The sequence below is a fragment of the Eublepharis macularius genome, chromosome 1 (assembly GCF_028583425.1).
Source record: "Eublepharis macularius isolate TG4126 chromosome 1, MPM_Emac_v1.0, whole genome shotgun sequence".
Lineage (NCBI taxonomy): Eukaryota > Metazoa > Chordata > Lepidosauria > Squamata > Eublepharidae > Eublepharis > Eublepharis macularius.
The window spans coordinates 179,988,246-180,013,787 of NC_072790.1; the positions used below are offsets into that span (position 1 = coordinate 179,988,246).

General features: G+C 41.6%; 1 protein-coding gene across 2 annotated transcripts in view; it reads right to left on the reverse strand.

Moving 5' to 3' along the window:
• Positions 1–25,542, reverse strand: part of GALNT14 (polypeptide N-acetylgalactosaminyltransferase 14) — a 356,414-nt gene that overhangs the window by 29,367 nt on the left and 301,505 nt on the right. For both annotated transcript variants that reach the window (XM_054995704.1, XM_054995705.1), the window contains exons 6-8: positions 19,157–19,278; positions 3,176–3,263; positions 2,513–2,597 (exon numbers count right to left, since the gene is read on the reverse strand). In XM_054995704.1, coding sequence (XP_054851679.1) covers positions 2,513–2,597; positions 3,176–3,263; positions 19,157–19,278 — 295 coding nt within the window. The remainder of the gene's footprint in view (positions 1–2,512; positions 2,598–3,175; positions 3,264–19,156; positions 19,279–25,542) is intronic.

Below are 25,542 nucleotides of genomic sequence, written 5' to 3' on the forward strand. Positions count from 1 at the left end.
CTGAACAGTCTTTCAACAATCCACAACTATGTAATATGTTCTTATATAATAAAGTGTGTATAGTAAATATCATGCTGTGGAGTGCGTTTGGCTCCTGAGTGCATTTAGGTGAGCAAGGGGAGCTGGTGGTGGTGAGAGGGAGCCAAGCAGACTAGATGGGACGCCTAGAGACAGAACCTCTGCCAGGGAGAGGGGGGATTGTCCCTCTTCTCCCTGACAGAGGTTCTTTCTCACCACATTTCCTGTGGAAACTTGTGGGAAACTGACGTGTGTCCCCCATGTGTCAGGCATCTCTTCTAGTTTGGCTTTGAAACAGCAAACCCTCCTTCTGTCTGTCTCTCTGTCCCACCCCAAGATCTGATGGATATTCCAAAGACTGCAGCTATCACAAGCACTCAGCTCTTTGTTAAGTCCCCCATCCCCTGTCCAGATTGTCAAGGAAGCCCACAGTGACAGATCCGTTAATGCTAATCAAGGTAGCTTAACATGATTTTAAAAATTTCTGAGACAGAAAAGAACAAGATGATTCCTTTTCGGCTGTCTAATTCCTGCATTCAGAAATTCTCTCTCTCTCTCTTGGTGTCTGGACAAGTAAAGCCTTGAACAACTCTTGGTATTTTTCTGTCAGTCATAACTCCCCTCCCCCACTCCAGCACATAATGAGTGGCTAAAGCACTCATCAGCACAACTCCTACGAGCTTGAAGTTCACAGCCTTGATTGCAGGCTTCCACACCAAAAATGCATTTAGCGCTTGGGGGTTATTTACATGACATTATTTAGTAGGGGCTCTGTACCTAGTTTTATCCTGCTAGAAGCACCATCTCAAGGGGAAGGGGGAAGTCATACCTCTTCAGAGAGCAAAGAAAGAGCTTTTAAGAAGCTTTTTGTAATCAGCTGGATCTGGATTTCAAAACAGAGTCTCCCCTCTCTCACCCCACCCCCATTTTCCTTCCCATCAGCTGTGAACAAAAGCAAAGAAGTGGCATTGAGTGGGGTGAGATGGGAAGGCGACTGCATACCGAGCATCACCATTCACTTTATGGGCATGTTCTGCTTTCAGAATCCTGGTTCAGGTCTTGGAGAGGCTGAGTCCTAAGCAGAAGGATACACTATGATAAAGTAAATTCAAAAGAAGTGTTGGCAGTTCCAGAATTTGGATCTGCCATAAGCAAACAGACTCAGTTAGCAAAAGTAATTGACATGAGTGGGGGAGGGGGGGACGTTGCCAAAGTGTCTGAAATTTTCCAGGATTTTGAGCTCTAGACATCATTTCTGTAGTTGTGTACTGCTTGGCTGGCCAGTATGACTCTGTCTGGTTTTTGAATGTGTTAGTAGCCAACACTGTCTCAGGTGGTGCTCATATGTGAACATATATTAACATGCACACATTCACATGGACGTATTTTTATGTGGATATGATTTTTACTTCTGCAATATTCATGTACATTCAATATACACTCAGAGGTGGTGGTGGTTTGAGAAGCTGATGGGAGCTTTTCTGCAGCAGATGATGAAAGCCTGAACCAAGGCCTTTTGGTAATTTCCAACACTGTTGTTCTTATAACCTGTCGCTTGGACATTGTCATGCTTGTAGGCCATATTGAATCTACCCAGATGAGTGAACCCAGATGAGTGAACCCAGGATACCATTTACCATTAGATCCATATTAGATTAGAAACAGAGGTCTCTCCAAAAGAATATCCCGTGGTCAGTACTAGATGCATGAAACCTAAAGATGCTTGATTTTCTAACATTTATCCCAAGTACTGCCAATTAAAAATCCACCTGACCCTCTGGGGCTTTGTGTGAGGTTGCGGGGGCGGGGGGCTTGAGGAGGCAGAGGTTGTTACAGACTCTGGTCTGAAACAGATAATGGATGTACAAAGGAAGCAGGCTTCACATCTGCGTTATTTTCATTTTTGCAAAACAAGTCTTCCTCTGCTACGTTCTTGCTGTACACCTTTGAATGTGATAAGGTAAGTTGGGTGGATGTCCTAGTAGTATATAGGGTGAACTCAAACTAGAATCTTAGTGGAAGCATGAATTAGGCAACAATGGCATTGTCACAGAAGAAATACATCACTAGAGATCTGAATAAAAGTGGCCTGGGCAGTCAGATTTCACAGAAAGTTATGGACATTGATTTCCATTGTAGGGTGTGAACTTGGCCCACCCACAAATTGTAACCCCTCAGCAAATTGTAACCACTGTGTTAAGTTCTCAGTCCCCACCCCGCCCACACACACATTCATCAGATCATGATTATATGTTGTTGTCTTCCTTTCTGGTTAGTGACAAACCTAGTCATTAAGGACAGTTTAAAACAAAACAATGGCCAAACATATGCATTTAATTTGTAATCAAGTGAAGTCTCTGGATTTTAGTCAGTTTCTTGTCAGGCACAGTTATCACATATGCACTAAAGTGATGAATCTTTTGGTACTTCTATAGTTCATTCAAGAAACCTCCATGTTCCCTTTCTTTTCACCTTCCTCAGCCCTGTCACTTACTTGATGGGCTCTGTAGGGTCAGTTCGCTTTGCCTTCTGCTCTGGAGAAAGTTGTTCCCATTTAAAATGTAGGCTCCAATCAAACCCTAAGTACAAAATTAACAGTTGGTATAGAAAAGTTAGACGGGTTCTTAAATTCATGACTAATTAAGTTGCATTGCATCATATAATCTTTCAAATCACCCAGGCACTATGAACGTTAATCTATTTAAGAGATTATTCTAAACCCTGAAATGAGTTAAGGATTAAGTGTTACTATTTTAATATATGATTTATGATTTCCTTTGCATCCTCGTATACTTCTATGTTTATCTGAAGAGGATGATTTGTGACTTGTGCTAGGTCACAAAATGTAATTGATTTTTTCCATCCTCTACGTCTGCCTCTCAATGGCACTCAGGCCTCCTTGTCTGCTGAAGAAATTATTAATGGCCATTGATATGTAATGATGGATTCCAAAGGGAGCTTAATCAATTAGCAGTGAAATGTATTTTAATGACCCGAGAAAATCAAAATTCTAATACCATCAAAAATGTTTTGAAATTTAAGTAGTCCTCATCAGGGTAACATCTGAATTGGACCCTTCCTTCAGGATTCCCTTACAATATTGTAAGCATCTCTTGGAAAAGTCACCTATCCACATGCAAGGTATTTTCAGGCTCACCTCCTCTCAAGTCTGAAGAAGCTGCCACGTAAGCAAAAGTGTCCAAGTTGATGATGTCAATAACAGGACTCACCACATGGACTGGATCCTGGTAACAACAATGAAAGCATTTTAGGTATCCAGGGACCCTCGTGATGAGCTTCCATAGCATTTCATGTGTTGTGTTTTCTATTTTGTATTTGGGGGAAATGGAATACTCCCCTCAGATAACACTTCCAAGAAGTATCTATGACTGTTTCCTCTGTGGACACCTAAGGCTGTGAAAGGAAGAGAATACATGTCCTTACAATACACTTAAGAATCAGCTGAAGAAAAATATTTTCCACTTGTAACATATTGGCTATATGAGCATGCTCCTACATTATCGAGATTAGTGATCTTTGATTCAATTTGACCATCGCTAGTACTTACTGATATCCTTTCTAACAATGCTAGTGATGAGCGACAGTCCTTCCATCTGTGCTCCTTTGATGGGGAGAGCAATCTTTTCCACAGCAATGTTATTTACTTTATAATTACATAGGGTGATGGGGAAATACCATGCTAATGGATAAGGACTTGTTAGAGGAATGGGGTTGGGATGCAATTGGTTTGCTCATGTGAATCATCCCAAACATGGCATGCTGGGAAAATGTCTTTGACGTACTAACGAAAAGTACTTTTTTCTGCCGCAGAAGTAATTTTTGCCCATGTGCCATCTTAAGCAGAGTTACACCCTTCTAAGCTCACTGACTTCAATGGATTAAGCCGAGTATAACTATGTTTAGGATGGCACCGTTAGTCTCCAGTTGTCAGAGGACTGGATGCATGCTTTACTGGGCCAACTGATGCTACTGTAGTAATGTGGAATCTGTTCTGCATTACTGAATCCTATGGTAGGAAGGCTGTCATTTGCCTGACCCATGTAGCTATTTTCTAGAGGCATTATGGGAGAAATGAGGAATCCAGCAATGCAAAAGCAGCTTCAGTAATTTTCTGGTAATGTAAGAACTGGCACACTAGAAATACTGTTGAAGAAAGACAGCAAGAGGGGAAAAACAGTAAAGTGGAATATGTGAATAAGCTATAATGCCACAATTTTCTGGGTTAATCAACTTTTCACCAACTCTAAACTCATTCTTAAGCAACTGCTCTGTGTAGAAAGTGTGGGTGTTATTTTTTATTGCTGAGAACATTACAAATATTTTGCTGAATAATTTAACATCACCTTCTAAGCAAATTATTCGGTTTGGAACCTGCTCCCTTAACAACGGCTGCTGAGTGTCAGTGGTGAAACAATAATGGAGAAGTCAAAGAAAGAACAAGATTGCAACCCATAAAAAGCAATCATAAGGAAAGGAAAAGGAAATTACATAGTATAAAATCACTTATTAAAAAATGGCTATGATTTTTCCAGCATGGAGAAGAGAGTGAAAGAGAATTCAAATATTTGTTTCTTGCAGCTCAATTAACAACTTGTCATGGGTGGAGAGATTACGTGAACAAAATATCTGGGTGAGGGGAGACTCTGACAGCTCTGAATGGTCCTTTATCTTCCCTTGTCTTAAAAAAAAATCCCATACTCCAATTACAGCTTAAACTTCAATCTCCCCCACCCGCTCCATTAATTTGCTTTCACCAAGCATGAAGAAGGCATCTCAGTGCACATGATCCTAGTCTTAGCCCTAACAGAGCAGAAAGGTATTCTTAAACAGGGACTGGATAGTGTCTTAAAACACAGTGAACTTGGTTGATGTGAACAGTCTCTGGTTTTCATATGTGTTTACCCTGTGCAGGTGCCCAGGAGCCAGTGATGACCCCAAAACTGGACTTTGGCACTTGGACAGGAGACCTAATTCCCTGGAATGCTGGCATGTCTCAAATAAATAATGCCCAAAAGGAAGGAACTTGGAGGAGCAGCAAATTTCATCAACAAGAACAGGAACTCTCCTGGCACTGGATAACTCCGATGTTCACATTTCTTGCCCTCCAATCTGTCTCCAAGAAAATCTTGCTGCCCATGCTCTTTCAGAGAGGCCCAGGCCACTTCTAGCTTTTGAGACCCCCAGCGAAAATAAATTAAAAATTATGATACCTGAGAACAAAATATGGTATTCAAAACAAGGCGAGACAAGTTGCGAAACAGCAAATGCAAAAAAATTAACAAACGTTTAAGGCTACTCATTTGAGGTCAAGGTCAAATGGCCCTCTTGCCCCTATCCTACCCCAATTAGCCCTGTTGCTGCCTCCGTAATTTTTTTCACCAACTGCACTTTAATATTCACTTTTAAATTAGAATATTCCACAAGTTGGGGGCCTACACAGGATCAAAGGGGGGTTTGCAACAAAGTGTTGTGAACTGTTCATCTAAACAATCTCTTAATCCCAGCCCTCTGGGCCTCTTCCCCAAAGAAGGATGAGTTTTTCAGCTTTGTAGTTTCAATAATCAAGCCTCCATTTCTGAAGTCAGGATACAGCAACTTTAAAAGCCAAGCTGAGAAATTTAGCCATATAAGGAAACCATCTTAAAGGCTGGAGCTGAGAGGTAGAAAAGGGACTTACTTCTAGGGCTGCCATTCTCCAGGTGAGACCTGGAGATCTCCTGGAAGTACAACTGATTTTCAGTCTTCAGAAATCAATTCCCAGGGAGAAAGTAGCTGCTTTGGAGGGTGGACTGTATGGCATTACACCCTGCTGAGATCTCTCCCATTTCTAAACTCTGCCCACCTTAGCATCTACCCCCAAATATCTAGGAATTTCCTGGCCTGGAGTTGACAACCTTTGCTCCATCCCATCAGCAGAGCTAGAAGCAATTTCCCCAAAAGACTGCAAATCCCAGGATGAGGTTGGAAGCCTCATTCAGTTCTGGGCTGTATAACACTTTGAGGAGATTTTTACTTAGTACTGTTGATGTAGATTGCAAGAAGGGGGGTAAGTAGCTTGCTCCTTACCTTCCCTCCCCTGCTAACACCAGCACTGCAGGGAATATTACTTCCCTTCTCTCCTGACCCTGTAGGCTGTATAACAGCAAGGCACACTTTATTTATTTGAGAGGACTCATTTTCACTCTGCTGGCAAGGTTCCATGGCAGAATGAAGAGGGGTTGTTCTATTTGTTTTAGTGAAGAGGCAAAGGAGAAAGTTGTTTGGAAGTCCCTTTCCCCAAATCTCCAGGATATTTCAGAGGACTGAATGAGTCAATTATGTCATCTGTTTTCCCTTCCCCCTTAGCTGATGCTCAGCTGTTCCCAATATTCTGTGTCCTCCGACAAGCAATGGACTGTTGGGCCTTTTTCCTTCTTAATTTGCAAAGCAGTATTTTTCTATGCACCTAGGAGTCTCTCAAGTATGCAGGAATCCTTATCTGCAAATGACTCTGTTTTGCTGCTGATAAGCATTTGGCCATGGAGTGAGATGGGGGAGCCACTAGGAATCAGAGAGGCAGGACTAAAATCCCCAATCAAAGGACTTCCTCGGGGATACATTAATCTCTTAGGGACCAAAAATAGCCAGTTTACTCACCCCCCCTCTCTTTGCTTCCTCCCCATACTTGACATTCAGTGCCTGAACATGAAAAGTGGGGTATAAATGCAGTAAGTATAGAAATAGTTGTGCACCAGCCCACTCTACTCAGCCAGTAAGAGAGAGTGGACCCTCAAGAACAGCCTAGTGGGGATCTGCAGAGGGAGGGGGAAAGTGGTAAAAATCAACGCAACCTTATATATGAGTACTGGTGCCTATCCTTTCTGACAAAAAAAAGCATTGATCACAATAATAGATTACGTAAGACGACCCCTTCAGAAATGTCCTTGGAATGAAAAGCTTGTTCATACACTCTCAGATCTATTCTGCTGCATAGTGGAAAGTGGAGTCTCTAACCTTCTGGATTTACTCTTGCAACATTCAAGCCTACAATAAAGAAGTTCAAATAGATGTCTATCACTGAGTGTTAGTGCCAAACTAAAAGTTGCTTTTTAATCAGAGTAAAATTAGTTGGAGCACAATAGATCTTGGGAGCGAGAGTAGGAAGGCAAAAGAGGGCCATGTGCAGAGACAAAGGGGCAAGGGAACCAAGTGTTGTTGGATGGGAAACACATTACAGGGTGTCTATATGCCAATGCTGAAAGTCTCCGAACCAAGATTGAAGAGCTGGAGTGCTTGATGCTAAATGACAATGGCTTCTTTTATTGAGTCAAACCATCTCGTTTTAGGTCTTCCCCTTTTCCTACTGCCTTCCACTTTTCCTAGCATGATTGACTTTTCCAGAGAATCTTATTTACTTACTATACTCTTAAGTTTACGGCTGTTTATTAATTTTCATAAAGAGGAAATCAAATTTTCCTGGGCTTTTTAAAATCAATCACACATTTTTTCAGGTCCTCTTTTTGCTGTTTCTTCCCTTTAAGCATCTTTGTTTTTTTAAAAAAATAACATTTTAACAATTAAAGTCTTTCCCTTCTTTAACTGTCTTTGCCATGGGTTTGTTTTGGATAGGGTTGCCAGTCCCTCGGGGGTGGGGAATGCCCTACCACCATCTCCCATTTCCTGACACCACTGAGAGTGGTGGGAGGAGAGAAATAAAACAAAAAAATGCTGCTGGGCCTCTGGCATAATGTCACTTCTAGGGAAAACACATAAGTGATGTCACACTTCTCTAGGAATCACCAGAAACTCTACAGTTACCTTTTTTTTTTTTTAGCAATTACCAGAGAAGTGTGACACTTCAACAGCCACTCTCACATCCCTGCTCCATCCCTCCAGTCTCCCACTGACTGCTAAGCTGGATCTAGGAACTCTAGCTTGGGAGTTCATTTCCAACCTCATGCTGTCTTTATTTTCTCTTTCTTCTGTGACCTGTTTTCCTCAGACTTTTTTCTCCTCTGCCCATCCCTTCTCTCAAGTTACTGTTTAGGAACCTATTTAGAGACCTGCCCTACTTCAGACAGCCAGACAGCCTCTGGACTCTGTCTTTAGATTCCTTGCCCTGGCTCCCTGGTCTCTTCTCAGCTTCTGTGCGGACACAGTATAATAATTGGTTTGCAAACAGATTAATTTAATCCTTAAATGAGGTGGATGTGAAGAATTTCTTTCATGAAATTCCACTGACTTTTTTTTACAAGACATGAGTCTGACATGGAGCCTCTGAGCATGCCCCAATAACTTCTGATACAAGGGAGGAAAGCAAATTTATCCCAGTTACTTGGTATAGCTGCTTCTCATAAATGATCATGGTCAAGGAGAGGCAATGGACACTTCTCCCTTCAGGCAGGATTCTTACAAAGCTATACAGCTTAATGTTCAGCCTCAAACATCTCTCCTCAGAGGAAGAGAATAAAAAGGCTGTCAGATGGAAGTGGAACATCGCCATCCACTGGCTCATTACCATGGCATTAGCAAATGCATGTTTTCAGGTGATGAAGATGGATTCTTTCTGTAAAAATGCCTTGGGCTTGATAATTACATTTTAGGGAAAAGTTATTTGGTTGAAACAAATTGGTAATGGTTGGAGATGCATTAGCTCTCCATGTAAAAAACAAGACAGCACACGGACACGCTCACCCATACATGTACCAAGCAAGCTGGCATTTCCTTCTGAGTGACACGCGATTGCTTTGTGATTCTCTCACCTACTGATACTGCTGACTCCTTCATCTGACAGCCTCGGATTTCTTCAGCCACACACTTCCACACATGAATGCACTCTATGAGATACATATATGCTTCCTCAGATGTGAGCATGGGCTTGCCCCTCCTCTGAGAAGCAGACTCCAACACGAGGCACGCATACATAATTTTTCCAGATAGTCAACAAAAGCAGAGCTGTGGTGCACTGAAGCAAGCAGATTCTGAAATTCTCAGAAATGTTATGGGGGTTATCTCTAGACTTGGTGATGAGAGTACTGAATAGACCCCTTTATATGGCTATAAATGGAAGTGAGAGCTGGGTGTACCTAACATGATAGACAGGGTCACATGTTTAGCCTGGAAAACAGCTGGAATCCCGTCCCTCTCCTGCTTTGTCTCTTCTGCCAAACAGCTGGCTGAAGCAATTCCAGCTACATTTATCAAACCATGTGCATGCAGTCCCAACTGCTGCATGTGTGCACTATGGGATCATAGCCCAGATATTTAACACGGGCCACCAGCTATGAAGCTCTCTGGGTAGTTTCATGTCCTTATAACTCAAGCTAGCCTTCCTCATAGGGTTGTTGTGAGGACAAAATATGCTGCATTGAGCTCCAAGGGCAAAGATTGGAGACAAATGCAATAAATAAATACCTGTATGACTGTGCAAACTTTCATTACTGCTTGAAATGGGGAGAAATAATCAGTCTCAGGAGAGAGGCTTGGAACATTCCATAACCCTAATCTACACACAGACACTCTTAGAAATGACCCTTATATTGATGCTAAGGATACAAACTTTGGAGGCACTTCTGGACACACAATCTGAGCCAGAGAAGAACTCCCCTCCTGTATCTTCTTCTCTCAGTATCTTTCCCACTGCCATAGACATAGGTGGTAACAACTCTTGACAATGGGCACAAAGGGAGAAGTGTTTCCCTGTTTCCTTCTTCCTCTTCCTCTCAGGTGCTTCAGAATTATTTTATATGTCACCTTGGGAACTACATTTCCTATGTGTCACTAGGTGGGTGCACCTGTCAGAGGGAAGGGGAAGGGGAAGGGGAAGAGGAAGCAGGGAGACTCGTCTCTCCTGTCCCCGATCATCAAGCTGGCTCTGCTGCCTGCTTCTGCAGTATCCACAAGGAAGCAGGGTTGGTAGGGACGAAGAAGGGCTGTGGGAGTCCCACAGGGCTCTTGATTACACCATTCAGAGTTCTATGGAATTATGCACATCTGTTTGGCCTCAGGCTAGTTGCTGATTTATTAGCAAATAGTTCTGCTTGGCTGAACCCAATTCTGCTTGAGCTGAGAGACTCTGGCTACCCCTAGGAACAAGTGACTTTACTGATGTGAAAGAGATATATAAGTACATGATATTACCTCTTACATATGAAACTACCTTATACCTTGTCAGACCATTGATCCATTAGCTCTATCTGGTCACCACTGACTGGAACATATTATCCAAGTTTTCAGGCAGGAAAAAAGGGTCTTCCACCACCTGCCACCAGAAACTCTAGAGGGGCCAAGGATAGAACCTGGGACCTTCCGCATGGAATGACCAACCAGACCACACTGGCATGGCACAAATGAGATTTAAGCCACGAACTTCCTGATTCCTACCTCTTTGTGTTAGCAATTACACTTCACCAATTCATCAGGCACCTAATATGGCATCATGTGCAGCACATGCATCTTGGACCAGGGGGTGTTCCAAGTAGTGGCTCCTGGCCAGGATTCCGTTCCAATACCTCTCACTTAAGCTACTGCTTTCCACCTGAACATTACAAACCGATCCCACCCCCATTCCCACTCCCTTCTTTGTGGGTTATTTTCTTCCCCAATATGCAACTGCAGACAAACATATACTCTACCCATGACAAAGAGGTAAACAAACCATCCCATCAAGGCAGACAGAATGAAATGGGTTACTACAGAGGGACTGTCGGCAGTGACTTCCCAGGGCTGAAGCCCCCAGTGGGACTCTAATTTATGTCCTACGTTGAGACAAGGAGTACGAGCAAACGAACAGCATGCAAATGCAGCTCCACTACACAACTACTGTCAAAGCAGAAAGGAGACTGTCACCTCACATATATCCCTTACAGAAAGATGCCACAGTCACATGTTCTCTGCCAAGTAGAAGGTGTTTTTTTTTTAACTGTCTTTGGGGTTTGATGGCCTGTGTTAATTTACCATTCCATTGCACCCTCCCTTGCTTACACACACAAAGACACAAATATACTTTGTTTCTTGGATGTGTGCCATGCTTTAGAAATCTGGTTAAACAGCTGTTTGCTGAATGAAAAATGGAAAGTGACATGTACTTTTGGAGAGGCAGCAGTTGCTGATTCAGATACATTTTGGGCCCGTTGCTCTTGTAATCTTTGAAATGTATACATTTATTAAAGAAAATGGACCAGTCTTGTGAGCCACAAAATTAAGAGAAGACCATTAATCTTTTTGTAAAAAAACTAAAGGGGAAGAAGCCACAGTAGAGTAAATTAGTTGTCCTTCCGACACCAGCCTGAAGGTGGCAGCAGGAACATTTCTCACAGCTCAGCAAACACTTTTTAAAACTGGCATGAAAGATGGATGAGTTTTAGTCTGGAAATAAGACAGGGAATGGCTTTATATGAGAGACGGCCACACCTTTAATATGTGAAGTGTTGGTGTGGAAAGGGAAAGAAAGATTACACACATACAATCATTTGTCCTACCTAACCAGTTTGGCTGAATTACACGAAAAGTGTGTAAGGCAACATGTAATGATGCATTCAAACAGCAATTTTGAAGAGAGATGTATGTGCATCTAATATACACATTACCGTTATATTTCATGTACCTACCTCTCCCTTCCACTTAATGCCATAGGTGGAGCAATTGCCAAAAACATGGCAGCACAAAACATGAATTTGGCAATGATTCTGAAAGCATAGCTGTCAGTTACATTCAGCAGCTTACATACAGCCTGGAAAAATGTCCTGAGTGCACTAAGGTATGAACATATAAAACTGCCCTCTATCAAGCCAGACAAGTGGCCTGTCTAGCTCATTCTTTAGCATCTCACATCCATTCACCTGAGGCCTCTGGGTGAGCAGCAGACTGCCCCACAGGCTCTTCCATTTTAGTGCTCCAGCAGTTATTCAACCACAGATGCTTCCTCCATCTTTTTAAATCCAGGATTAGCAATTGGGTTGGTTCTTAGTGGGTTGATTCTTGGTTAGGAGGAAACAAGATTGAGCAAAAAAGAAGGTACGCAGAGGGCCTCCAGTACAGTGCAGTGTTTGTACAGAAAAATGTATCATGGAGCTACAAAGAGCCAGCATAGTGCACGAGCCAGAGAGTCAGACTAGGGCCTGGGAGGACCAGGTTCAAATCCCCACTCTGCTATGGAAGCTTCTTGGGTGACCTTGGGCCAGCTACTCTCTCTAAGTTTAAACTGCTTAGCAGGGTTGAGGTTGTGAAGATAAAATGGAGGAGGGAAGAACAATGTTGGAAGCAACTTTGAGTCTCCATTGGGGAGAAAAATCAGGAATAAATATATATAAATAAATATACTCACTTTAAAAGGACAGGGGAGATCCCTAGGAGGAGGCGGGGAAGCAATGGCTGGTCGTAGGAGCCAGAGAAAAAGGCAGGGGAGCGGAAGTGAATACAGCACACACTGGCTGGCTGCCTCTTGCAAAGCTCTTTGAAAAGCTGGAGTGGCGCGGTGGTCAGATTTAATCAGCTATGTTCTCATGTTCCTGCTCTGCAGGCATAGTATGAGCCCTGTGACAACTGTGGGCAGAAGATGTGGGATCACAGAAGCAGCCTTTATTGAGCTGCCTACGGCTCACAGACGACTAGTCTCTTACATGCAATGAACCTCTTCACACACACCCCATTGTTATTTCTTAGTTACATACAGTAGGGTAGGTAGAATGAAATTTATTACACTGATGACACACTTTTCAGCTCTATGAAGCACTCAGGGGAGTTTGCAACAGCTATAACACAACAAGGTAGTGATGCCCCAAGGCCAGACAGCAAAATGGGGGTTTGGAGGCTGGATTGCCTACAGTCAAGCCAACAATTCAGCTGCACTGGCTCTCTCCATGCCTGCACTCATGGTACCCATTACCAGTGACTTGACTGGGATAGACAGAACTTGATGGGCCACTGCCCTCATGACTGCTGTAGATCAGCCACCTGGTGACTCTGTTCCTACAGAAAAGAGTTGTGTCAAACCATGTGACTGCTTGACCTGCATCACACCAGGACACAATAAGACAGAAGTCCTGTAATAAGAAGATGATTTGGAGACATCTTTTGCACAGGTATACATAATTCAAGTGGTTTCTCTGAATATAAGAAGCTAAACTGAGCTAGAACATTGATCCATTGAGTACAGTACTGGAGCTACTGTATACAGAACAGCCCATTAGTCTAACGCAGTCAGTATTATCTACGTTGACTGGCAGCAGTTCTGTAAAGTCTCAGATGGAGGTCTTTCACTTCACTTTCTACATAATCCTTTTTTAAACTGGAGAGGCTGAGGAACTGAACCTGGGATCTTCTGCCCCCTGAACTACAAGGAGTTTCCTAGAGTGCCAAGGGCACTTCAGATTGCCCTTCTTTGCAGTCAGCAGACTTTCCAGAAATCATCCCATATTTGGAGATGCCCTCATTATGGAATTTTAACCAATATGACTGTGAATTACATGAATGCCAGTGTTATGAGAACTGATCACATTCTACCTTTGTGACTGACCCTGGCTGGTCTGTGTGGTATAACAGAGGCCTCTTGTATTAAACAGCCTGGATATTTTTTGAAAAGGTTATTCTTCTATTTCTGTCTCTCTTCTTCATTGCCTAAATGCATCCCTTCATGTCCTGGGCACACAGCTGTCAAGAGGCAACACAAGCCTTTACAGAAAATGTCTCTGTAGAACTATAGCACAAAGTCTGACTGATTAATATCAATCAGACTTCATGGAAGGCCTATTAACATAACCATCATTCAAGCTTATGCCCCAACTAGGGAGGAAAAATCAAAAACTTTTACGCAAATGTCCAAAAAGAAATTGATCTCACACCTAAACAAGATATGCTGATAATCATAGGGGACTGGAAAGCAAAAGTAGAAGACGAAGCAGAATCAAACATTGTTGGAAAATTTGGATGAGGATCACAAAACGAAGCAGGAGGGCGACTCATAGAATGTTTTGATGCCAACAACCTGTCCATTGCTAACAATGCTTCAAGCAATCACCAGGTGGATAATACAGGAACCAAATAAATTATATAATTGGAAGCAAAAGAAGGAGAAGACCAGGAGCTGATTGTGATACAGATCATGGATTGCTAATATCAAAAATTAGAATAAAGCTAAAGAGAAACACTGAAAGAACACTGACACTGAGAGATCTCTGTCTTTTGGTGCTACACCTCTGAAGATGCCAGCCACAGCTGCTGGCGAAACGTCAGGAACTACAATGCCAAGACCACGGCAACACAGCCTGGAAAACCCACAACAGCCATCATTCTCCGGCCGTGAAAGCCTTCGACAATATACTGAAAGAATCATCGTGCCAGAATATAATCTAAATAACATTCCTGAAGAATTAAAAGACCATGTAAAAATCAGATTTGTGATACTAAATTTAATTGATCAAGAACCAGAAGAACTGTGGGCTGAAACCAGAGATATTATCGAGGAAGAATGTGCAAAGACTATTCCTGTAGCCAAAAGAAAGGAGATGCCTAAATGGATGACTGAGGAAACTCATAAAATTGCTAAAGAAAGATGAGAAGCAAAATCAAAAGGTGACAGAAAGAGTCAGAATTCTAAATGCAGCTTTTCAGTGACTTGCACACAGAGACAAAGAAATCTATTATAATAACCAGTGCAAAGAAATAGAAGAGAACAACAAAAAAGGAAGAACAAGAAATCTGTTCCACTAGCTCCAGGAAATCAAAGGGAAATGCAAACCATGGCTCAGGATGGTGAAAGATCAATATGGAAATACAGTATGTGATCAGGACAAAATAAGGATGGAACCTATACACTGAGGAACTATACAGAAGAGATGGAAGGGTGATAGATACCTTCAAAGAAGAGTCTTTTGATGAAAAACCAGAAATTTTACCTGGAGTACATGGTTTACCAATAGAGTTATTTCAAGCTACAGAAATTGACAGTGCAATCCTAAGCAGAGTTACTCCATTCTAAGCCTACTGGAAACAAAAATATGTCAACAAATATGGAAAACAACGGCCCACAGATTGGAAACATTCAGTCTACATTCCAATTCCAAAAAAAGGAGATGCCAAAGAGTGCAGCAACTATCAAACCATCACGTTAATTTCCTCATGCAAGCATACTGATGCTCAAAATTCTACAGCAAAGACTAAAGGCCTTATTGAAACCATTTATTGTTATTGTGGCTGATGGATAAACTTATATATTTTGTCGACTATCTGACTGAATTGCTTGAATTGATGTTGGTTTTGACTCAAATTTTGTTGTGATCCTAATGATTGTTTATAAAATGTAATGTATATTAGAGTTTTTACTGTTCTGATTGTTGCATTATAATCCTGATATTGTTGGTGTTAATTATAAGGCTGTGAGCTACTGCAATAAAGTTTATACTACTACTTCTGACAATATGTGGAGTGAGAAATGTCAGATGTTCATGCTGGATTCAGAAAATGAAGAGGCACTAGAGATCACATTGCAAATTTATGATGGCTAATGGAACATACCAGGGAATTTCAGAAGAAAATCAGCCTGTGTTTTATAGATTACAGCAAAGCTTTTGTCTGTGTGAATCATGAAAACCTATGGATAGGGTTAAAAGAAATGGGGATGCCACAACATCTGATTGTGTTGATGCACAACCTGTACTCTGTACAAGAGGCTACTGTCAGGAAAGAATATGGAGAAATGGAATGGTTTCCATTTGGCAAAGGTGCAAGATAAGGATGCATATTATCTCCCCACCTGTTCAACTGCTATGCAGAGCATATCATAAGGAAAGCTGGATTAGATTTAGAAGGAGGTGGAGTGAAAATTAATGGAAGGAACATTAACAATTTGAGTCATTCCGATGACACCATGTTACTGGCAGAAAATAGTGAAGACTTGAAATGACTACTGATGAAGGTTAATGGAGAAAGTGCCAAAGCATGATTACAGCTGAACATCAGGAAGACAAAAGTAATGACTACTGAAGAATTACACAATTTTAAAATTGTCAATGAAGAAATTGAAATGGTTCAAGATTTTCTATTCTTAGGCTCAATCATCAACAAAAAGGGAGACTGAAACCAGGAAATCAGATTGAGACTTGGAAGAGTAGCCGTGAGGGAACTAGAAAAGATACTTAAAGATAAGGATCTCTCTCTGGGGATCAAGACAATCCAAACTATGGTATTCCCCATTACTATTTATGGATGTGAAAGTTGGAATGAATGAAGAAAGTTGACGAGAAGAAAACTGATTCATTTGAAATGTGGTGTTGGAAGAGAGTTTTGCAGTTACCATGAATGGCCAAAAAGACAAATAAGTGGGTTCTATATCATATCAAGCCTGAATTCTCCCTAGAAGTTAAAATGACAAAACTGAGGCTATTGTACTTTGATCACATCATGAGAAGACAAGATTCTCTAGAAAAGTCAATAATGCTAGGAAAAGTAGAAGGCAGTACGAAAAGAGTAAGACCCAAAGTGAGGTGGCTGGACTCAATAAAAGAAGCCATGTCCTCCAGTTTTGCAAGATCTGAGCAAGTCTGTTAATGATAAGACATTTTGAAGGTCTTTTGTTCATAGGGTCGCCGTAGGTCAGAGGCAACTGAATGGCACATACACACACAGGGCTCCCTCAGACCACCCGTATCTAACCCAAACATATTACATTGCCTGCCAGATCCAATAAGCCCCCAGAATTTTTTCTCCAAATGCCCTCATCAGTATCCCTATCTATCCTTCTCGACTTGAGACTTCATAGCTCACTCTCAGTCTCCTGCAACTCCTGTTCCATTCTGGAGGAGCAGTGGTAACAAAAGCAGACCTTGCACTGAAATGCAGCTAAGAGCCAGCTCAAGCCTTGGTGCATGCTGCCATTCAATTGTTTAAAACAAAGGAGAGGGGAAAATTACAAATAAAAGAAGTCAGCAAAAATGACATTTTGCTTTTATGCTTCATTCAGGCTGTACTGCTGCCACTGCACCCGTGTAATGAAATTCCTACGGCACTGCTGCATATGGCATCCACATTCATCCATCACATCAGCTTTGAGCATGAGCTACATTCCCCAGTGCTGCAAGGGAAATACAGTCTGAGCTGCCATCCTGCTTTCTGCAACTCATCAAACATCTCAAGCGGGAAAGGCAATGTCGCCACTGGGGAGGGGGGAGAGAGAGAGGGAGAGAGAGAGGGAGAGAGACCTTTGGAAGAGCAAAAGTAAGGGGGTGTGGGTACAGAAGTGGGAGCAAAGAAGGTGATGGAGCTGTTCCAAAGCAAATCTACTTCATTTCCACTCTTGAAACTCACTTTGAAATAAGTTCCATTGATGTTGATGGCGTCTGCTGTCAACTAAATGAGCTTCAGATTTTGGAATAAGCAAATGTAGCAAGAAGACTTGGATTGCGTAATTAATGCCTTGTAATGTGATGCAGATGTCATATGATAAGCATCCACCTCCAGGGGAAAAGGAATGAGTGATGGTTTTGAATAAAGGAAACTCGGGATTTGAAATCTCAGATCAGCCATGATTGGCTTTTGACAGGTTACCATAGGACGGCTTAATGGTGGAGAGTGCTGTTAAGTCATAGCTGATTTATGGCAACCCCTGGTGGGGCTAAAAGACTAAAAGAAGTGGTTTGCCATTGCCTGCCTCTGCAACCTCGGTCTTCGTTGGAGGTCTCCCATCCAATTACTAACCAAGGTTGAACCTGCTTAGTTTCTGAGATCTGACAAAATGTGGCTCACCTGGGCTATCCAGGTCAGGACATAGGACAGCCTAATCTAACAAGATTATTGTATGGCCATAAGTCAACTGTGACACGAGGGCAGGATTTCATTCAAATCAGAGTTAATAATGGGCTAATACATGGGAGCATATTGAAGAGCCTGTGTGATACAGTGATTAGAGTATTAGACTAGGATCTGGGAGACCCAGGTTCAAATCCCCACTCTGCCACAGAAGCTTGCTGGGTGACCGTGGGCCAGTCACACACTCTCTGCCTAACTTACCTTGCAGGTTTGTTGTGAGGATAATATGGAAGAAAGGGAAATTATGTAAGCTGCTCTGGGTCTCCACTGGGGAGAAAGGTAGTTTGTAAGTGAAGCAAATACATAAATACATATATAATCATGCTAGAGGAATAATGCTACCAAGGTATTATTTCAAGGGGGAAATACCAATTTTTCATGATTTGAACATTATTGATTTTTAATTTATTAAAATGTCTTTTGGCTATACTGGGATAAATCCATTATGCTTCTGCTCACACTATGAGATATTGCTACAGTCATCAGCTTGCACAAATTAACGAAACAAACTGAACATTTAACACACTTGCTTCTGAGTGCTGCTGTGCCTTCTGTCTTTGCACAGATCTATTCAGAATATAAAATGCACCTCTCTGAAGAAGGGAGAGATGCATGCTGCCATTTTACAAATGGCAAAATTGGATCAAGCCGATCATAGGGAATTTCCCAAAGCCACAAGATTTGTTGCCAGAGGCAAGAATTCAGGTATTCCCAATCTCAGGGAAAAGCCATGAGGTCACAGTCCTAGGACTTTTCTGTCACTGATAAAGACTATCCCAGTGCTTTAATCTTATGTTTCTGTCTTGACTAGAATGAGAACGCCATTGTCTGCAGCAAAAAAAAAAAACACAGTAGGATTTAATTCCCATTAAATCAATTTATTAAAGCTTAATTTGCATGAAATTAAATCCAGCCCCTATTCAAACAGCCATCACTCCCCTAAATCATTCAGCGTAGGGAATTGAACATAGGCCTAATTAAAAACTTGGCTGGAGCCATGCCCACCTACTTCCCTTGTCCCACTCAGCAACTCTAAGAGAAGCCCTGGGGCTCTGCTAACTTAATTTGCACACACAAGGGATGTGCCTTCCTTTGCTCTCTCTGTAGTAGGGTCCTTTAGCCTTGATTTCAGCCTTGCTGTGGACAGTATTTCTCAGAGGTGATACTGTTTCTACTCTATGGCTCAGCCTCAAGATTGTGATTTTTGCTGTACTATGACTTCCTCTGGCCTCTTGGAAGTCACTCTCTTGTTTTAAAGCTCCATGTGGGCAAAATGAATGTGCATTGCTACCTGAGAACGAAATGGTCCTGCTGAGCTGCTTCAGAGAACACTCACCTCTTTGATCCTCTGCAAAAGAGGCAGCAACCAGTCCTTGTTCACCTCACAGTGACTGTCTAAGAAAGTCAGGACTCCTGCCTGTGCCACATCTGCTCCTCGAAGGCGGGACCGGATCAAACCTGTGAAGAAACACACAAATTGGCTCCTTCATCTTCTAAGCAGAAAATTGGTGAAAAGGAGAAAGAACTTGCCCTCATGAACATTCTGAGGCCATTATACCCAACCTTAATTCCTCTGGGTGCCACTGTGAAAGCGAGACAGGAGCACATCATATTTATATGAGCTTGGGAAAATGTAAGCAACTCCTCAACCATAAAACAATCAAACACAAATAGGGTTTGCCACTGACTTTTTTTTTTTTGCATAAAACATTTAAAACAAATGTAGGATTGCAGGGATTTTAAAGGAACCCAAAAACTGTCAATAAGACCAGTGAAACTTTTCAGGGATGTTTTTCAGTTAACCACAATTTCCTAAAAATAGTTTCAAAACAACAGTGACAAAATTTCCTGATGAGGAAGCATAAACCATACAAAACTTGAATTGCTACACTCAGCTTATAACCACTTCCTCAAATAGGTGAAATCTTTTACGTGTTTCTTGTTTCATTGTTTACTGTGGCTGATAATCTCTTTGGGGGCCAATCAAAAATGCCCGAAAACAGGTTAAGGGGTTGGGTACAACTTTAATTAATCAATAATTATCTTAGGTTAGTGGATTAATTGGTGGGAAGCAATTTTAATCAGGACAAATTGAATAACTGGGGATGAGTTCTAAGAGCCTACTTGCTTATTGTTTGGTTTCAGCGTGTTCCTATAATAGGGAATGAGAAAAAAATTAAAGATATTCTTTCATTTTCAGGAGTTGCAACTATGGTCAATACAATTTTAAGTTTTATCATACTTCCTTCAGCAAATAAAACAGGAACCTGTACTGAGAACCTGGATATATGCACATTGGCTGGCTTATATCCAACGAGCCACCAACAGAAAAGGTACAGATTTTCACTGTATTCTTCTCCCCCTCTTCCACCTCCACAGTCCTTGTCCACTCTGCAGATGGATTATTCCTGGGGTCACAGCATCCATGTGGACAGACAGGGGGTTGCAGAGAGGAGTGGGAAAAGGATGAAATTGTCCCATCCACTCTCTTCTGTCAATGGAGCTGCACATAAAAGGAAGAATAATTTTCCCAGAGATTGAAAGGGACTGTGGGGTCATGAGAGGACTCCAATGAAAATCCATGCTCCATTTGGGGTTCATTGGAATGTAACTGATAAATTCATTTAAAGGAATCTCTGGTGTTATCTGGTATGGACCCTTGCGGGCGAATTTTAGACTTTTAAAAGACTCAGGGGTGTCATTCAAAGCAACCACTTTCCCTAGCACAGGAAGCCCATCCAGATCTTTCTTGAAAAGTTCCAAGGAAAGAGATCCCCTAATCTTAATGTGCTCGGTAGAGAAAACAGGAAGATAATTTTTGTCTTTACAACTCATAGTTCAACACAGTCTTGCTAGCTCCTGTCTCTCTTCCTAAGATATATTTTATAATCAAAGTCTAAAATAAAATGTGGGGAGGACCAACCTACAGCTTTTTGTGCAAGACAACTGCATTTGTTGTGGCTGCCACATGGAAGTTATTGAAAACTGCACACGTTTGCTGACAGCATGGAGACAATCCACAAGATATCGTGACAACAATATTATTCCTCTGTTTATGTTGTTGTTCTTTGTTTAAGCAAGTTATAATTGGTTTTAGTTGTTTTAAACATATACATATGGCCTTCAAGGTATATCCAAAAATCCATACAAATATGACACCCATGGGTTACAACAAATTCATACCAATTAAAGGGCAAAATACCTACTGTTCTTGCTTTCAATCTGCTCCCAAACTGATAATTCCAAACGGGCGTGCATTTATGGGTGGAACAAGGAGAGCAATCCATCTAGGATGTTTCCTTTTATTCTGGATTTATTTATGCTGCGACAGTCACTACTATTAGCATCAAGACTAAACTGCAGTAGATGGGAAGAAAACACTATACAGTGAATGGAAATCAATACTCTTAATTTATAGCATTTTAACTAAACTAGAATCTGGCTCAGAGACAGAAAAGAACTGTCCCTCTCTGTTTACTCTCTTACCTTAGAGTGTAAACCTACCTGCAAACCTGCACTCTTACCTACCTGCAACCACCTACGCTATAGTTCTGATTCAGTTAATGCCAAAACTGCATATACAGTGAAAGTTCTACAATCAGATCTCCCTTTAAAAAAAAAATAGTTGGAAGCAGCAGGAGGAGGGAGGGCACCGGATCAACTTCATGGTACTGGGGAAAACAGGGTGAATTTTGCATTGCCACCAAGCCATTTTCCTGATCTAAATTCCCTCTGAATCTGTTTTGTGTTCCATGGGGAAAACCATATAGGCACCATACACAGCCTTCCATAATCTCATGTAGTTTGGCCTTTAATAAACTCTGTTATTGATTTTTATTTATTATTCCTGCTAACCAAGGTTAGAAAACATTAATTTAGACTGTGGGTTTGTGGAGGGGGGGGGACTGTGCCAAGAGGTTGGCAGTAATAGCCCCTGGAGCCTGCAGTGGTAATACGCATCCTCTGTATATATCTACTTAATCTTTAAAATACAATTTAATTAAATGTATCAAAAAATTCCCAGAGAGGCTGCACGAGCTGATCTCGTTTGTTTCGTTAGAACAAACAGCTTTAAAAAGAAGACCCCAGGCTTTGTTTTGCCTGTTCTAATTTTCTGGCTAATAAGCTGCAGCTGAGACTCGCTGGATGTATTATTAGACCAATCCCTTTAAGAGGGGGAGGAATCTATTTTAGTTCTGAGCCCTTTTGAACATCTTCACTAGCATGCTCTCCCTTAGAGCCAATATGAACTCATAGTCATAGGCCTTATGAAAATTAGAATTTCTCCATATGATTCACGCACATGTTGAGCAGATCTTGTGAAGACACAGAAGAAGCTGCTTTATCAAAGCAGGCACTTCCCAAGCTCACCTGAACATGGTTTGGCTCAGCTTACTGCACACTGGCAGGCTAGCTGATCTATCATATCTATATCCTGGTTGTTGCCTTAGGAACTCAAATGAGCACACACAGGGCTTTCCTCCAGTTTACCTGTCACAACAACCTGGCATTGACTGGCCCAGTGTCATCGCACAAGTTTAATGGCTGAGCAGGGATTTCAACCCAGGACTCTTTAGTTCATATTCACGACCATTATTCATCAACAGGAAATAAAATTACAAAATGGTCAAATTATTTATTCAAAGTCTGGTGAATCGATCCTCTGTCCATGGTTCTGACCATACAAGCAAGGATTCCAGTTCCACTGAATTGAATGGGACTTAGACGCAAAGTATGACAATATATCAGTGTGCTACAATTGGATCTCACTGAAAAATTTCCTCTCCTTTTTTTCCCCTAAGCTGCTTCTCCCCACTAGAATGGCTCGTAAAAAACTATTTTTGTGTGGTGATGATAGCCCTCAGTAACCCTCTCCCATAACGCATTTTAAACTGCTTCCCATTCCCCATGATCTATATTTCACCATAATGTCTTGTTTTCCCCTTATAGCAGCAGCAGCAGTAGTAGTAGTATAGGTTAAAAAGATAAAGGTAGTCCCCTGTGCAAGCACTGAGTCATTGCTGACCCATGGTGGGGATATTACAGACTTTTTGTTACGGAGTGGTTTGCCGTTGCCTTCCCCAGTCATCTACACTTTCCTCCCAGGAAACTGGGTATTCATTTTACCAACCTTGGAAGGATGGAAGGCTGAGTCAACCTTGAGCCAGCTACCTGAACCCGGCTTCTGCTAGGATCGAACTCAGGTTGGGAGCAGAGCTTGGGCTGCAGTAATGCTGCTTACCACTCTGCGCCACAGGGCTCCTTAATACTAATAATAAAAATGATGATGATAACAACAACAAAACAACAATAATATATTAATATTAATATATTAATATTAATATATCAACGTTAATAATAATATAACATTTGATTTATATACTGCCCTTCAGGACAACTTAATGCCCACTCAAAGCAGTTTACAAAGTATGCTATTATTATCCCCACAAACAAACGCCCTGTGAGGTGGGTGGGGCCGAGAGAGCTCCTAGAAACTGTGACTGACCCAAGGTCACCCAGCTGGCTTCAAGTAGAGGAGTGGGGAATCAAACCCAGTTCTCCAGATTAGAGTCCCATGCTTTTAACCACTACACCAAACTGGCTACAGTGGATTCAAATGTTATTTCTTCATTTTGGATCTTAAATATCCCAGCATTTAAAGAACAAATTATATCAAGATCAATTGGGGTTATGAATCCTCATTTAGATGACTGATTATCTCCACAACAAAGGCAGAACCAGGGGCCCAATTTTCTCCATTTTTGGTTCTGTGTTCCTGCCAGAAACTCAACCACTATATGCAGGAACACAATTCATAACTGAAAATCCCATTTGTATATTTTGCCATAAAACTCGGGCACTTTTTATATCCACGTTCAAGCCCGCATGTTAAGGGTCAGGATGTAATATCCAAGGAATGCCTGACACGAGGAGTTTGCCATCAAGTGCAGTATGGGTGGTTCCCCCAAATGATCTGTAAGGGGCAGCACAGGTTAAGTTTTAATAACATTCTATTTCTGTGAAGGAGACCAGACTGGAGGAATTTGGTTACTGGTGAATGTTGATTTCACAGTACACTAACCTACGAAAATGAATTTCCAGCTGCAGTAATAGAAATTTCAGGTAGGCAAACTAATAAAGGCTGCAAGAAAACTAGGCATGTCAACAGATTAAAAGTTTTCCTTTAAAAGAAACTCATTTAACTGTGGGGTGTTTAACTGATTAATTTACCAATTAAACCAACATTATGGTGTCTATATTACACAAAAAAGATAAGTTGCCCTTAACGTAGAATGCAAATAATTAGTTACTTTCAAAAATAAATCACATCATTAAACAAATACTCTCTATCAAGAGATGTCTTATTGATAACAATATTTAGCTGTTGGCTAACAGGAATGGAGTTGAAAGTGAAGAATGGAGGGTCAAACCCCCCCCCCCAATGCATACAAACTGGCTTCCCAGCAAGGCAAGCTGCTGCTTCCCCTTTCAGCTTCTGCAATTGTGAGAAAGGAAGTGTACTTGTGAGATTTAAAAGTCCCATCTCATTATCCCCAGTGTCTCACTTGCTTTTCCCAAAAAGACTCGTGCAGAAGAACAAGCTGGAGAGTTCTAACTTGGGGAGATGACCTCCTTTTCCTAGCACAACCCCATTTTAAGTCTAGTGCTCTATTGGAACGGGAACCATTGCACTTCTGCTCCCTCCTTCACCATCAGAATAATGTGAAAACCCTGGGATTCTATGGGAAGGATTCCTGCTGTAATTCCACCTCATATCAAGACCAGTCCTTAGGAAAGAACTCGCAGGAGGAGCTACTTCTCTAGCATTGATTTAGGCCCCTCCTGATTCCCGGATGACCTAGAAGGGAGCAGGGCTCCCATGCCTCAAGAATGACATGAGTACTGGGATGTGGGTTTCTTTCCCATGTGGTTTTCAGGGAAGATAGAGTGAGCTGATGATCAGGACATACCAGGGACAGGAGACTTCTTCCTCTTGGTAGTGATGCTTGGTTTGAATCCACCTTCCTATTGCACTTCCCCAGAAGGGATGTGGGTAGAAAGAAATTAAACAGAAGCACCAGAATTACTCTAACCACTACACCATGCTCACACTCTGAGATTTTCAAGAAAGAAGAAAAGCAGCATAGGAATCTGCCTCCTATTGAACTGCATCATTGGTTCATCTAGCTCAGCAGTCTTCACTGATTGCTGATGACCCTCCATGTTCTTAGGCAAAGGAATATCTTTACTAACACCTGATACCTGAGATCCTTCAACTGGAATTGCCAGGGGCTGAATCTGGGACCTTATTCGTGCAAAGCAGATACTCCATCACGGAGATGTAGGGGGAAGGGATGGGCAGCTAGGGAGTGTAGGGGCAGACAGTATCTCAATTGCTACCAGTTACTGACCATTAGTTTACCGCAATGCTGTATGTCCATGCCATTTCAAAGGGAATGCCTCTAATTAGACAAAAACCTGTAATTAATACTTTCTGCTTGCCTGATGAATGTGCCTTTCAGTTGCAAAAGAAGGAATCAAGCCAAACCTAAGAACAATTAAAATATATTCAAACCTCAGATCAGAAGAGAACATTATTTTAAAACCTTTGCCAACCCAGATTGGAACTGAACAGGAAAAAAAAGAATTCAGATTGTGCTTTTGGAATAAGAATCCAACTACATTCACAGAGAGCATTGGCCTCAAATTGTGCTATCCATG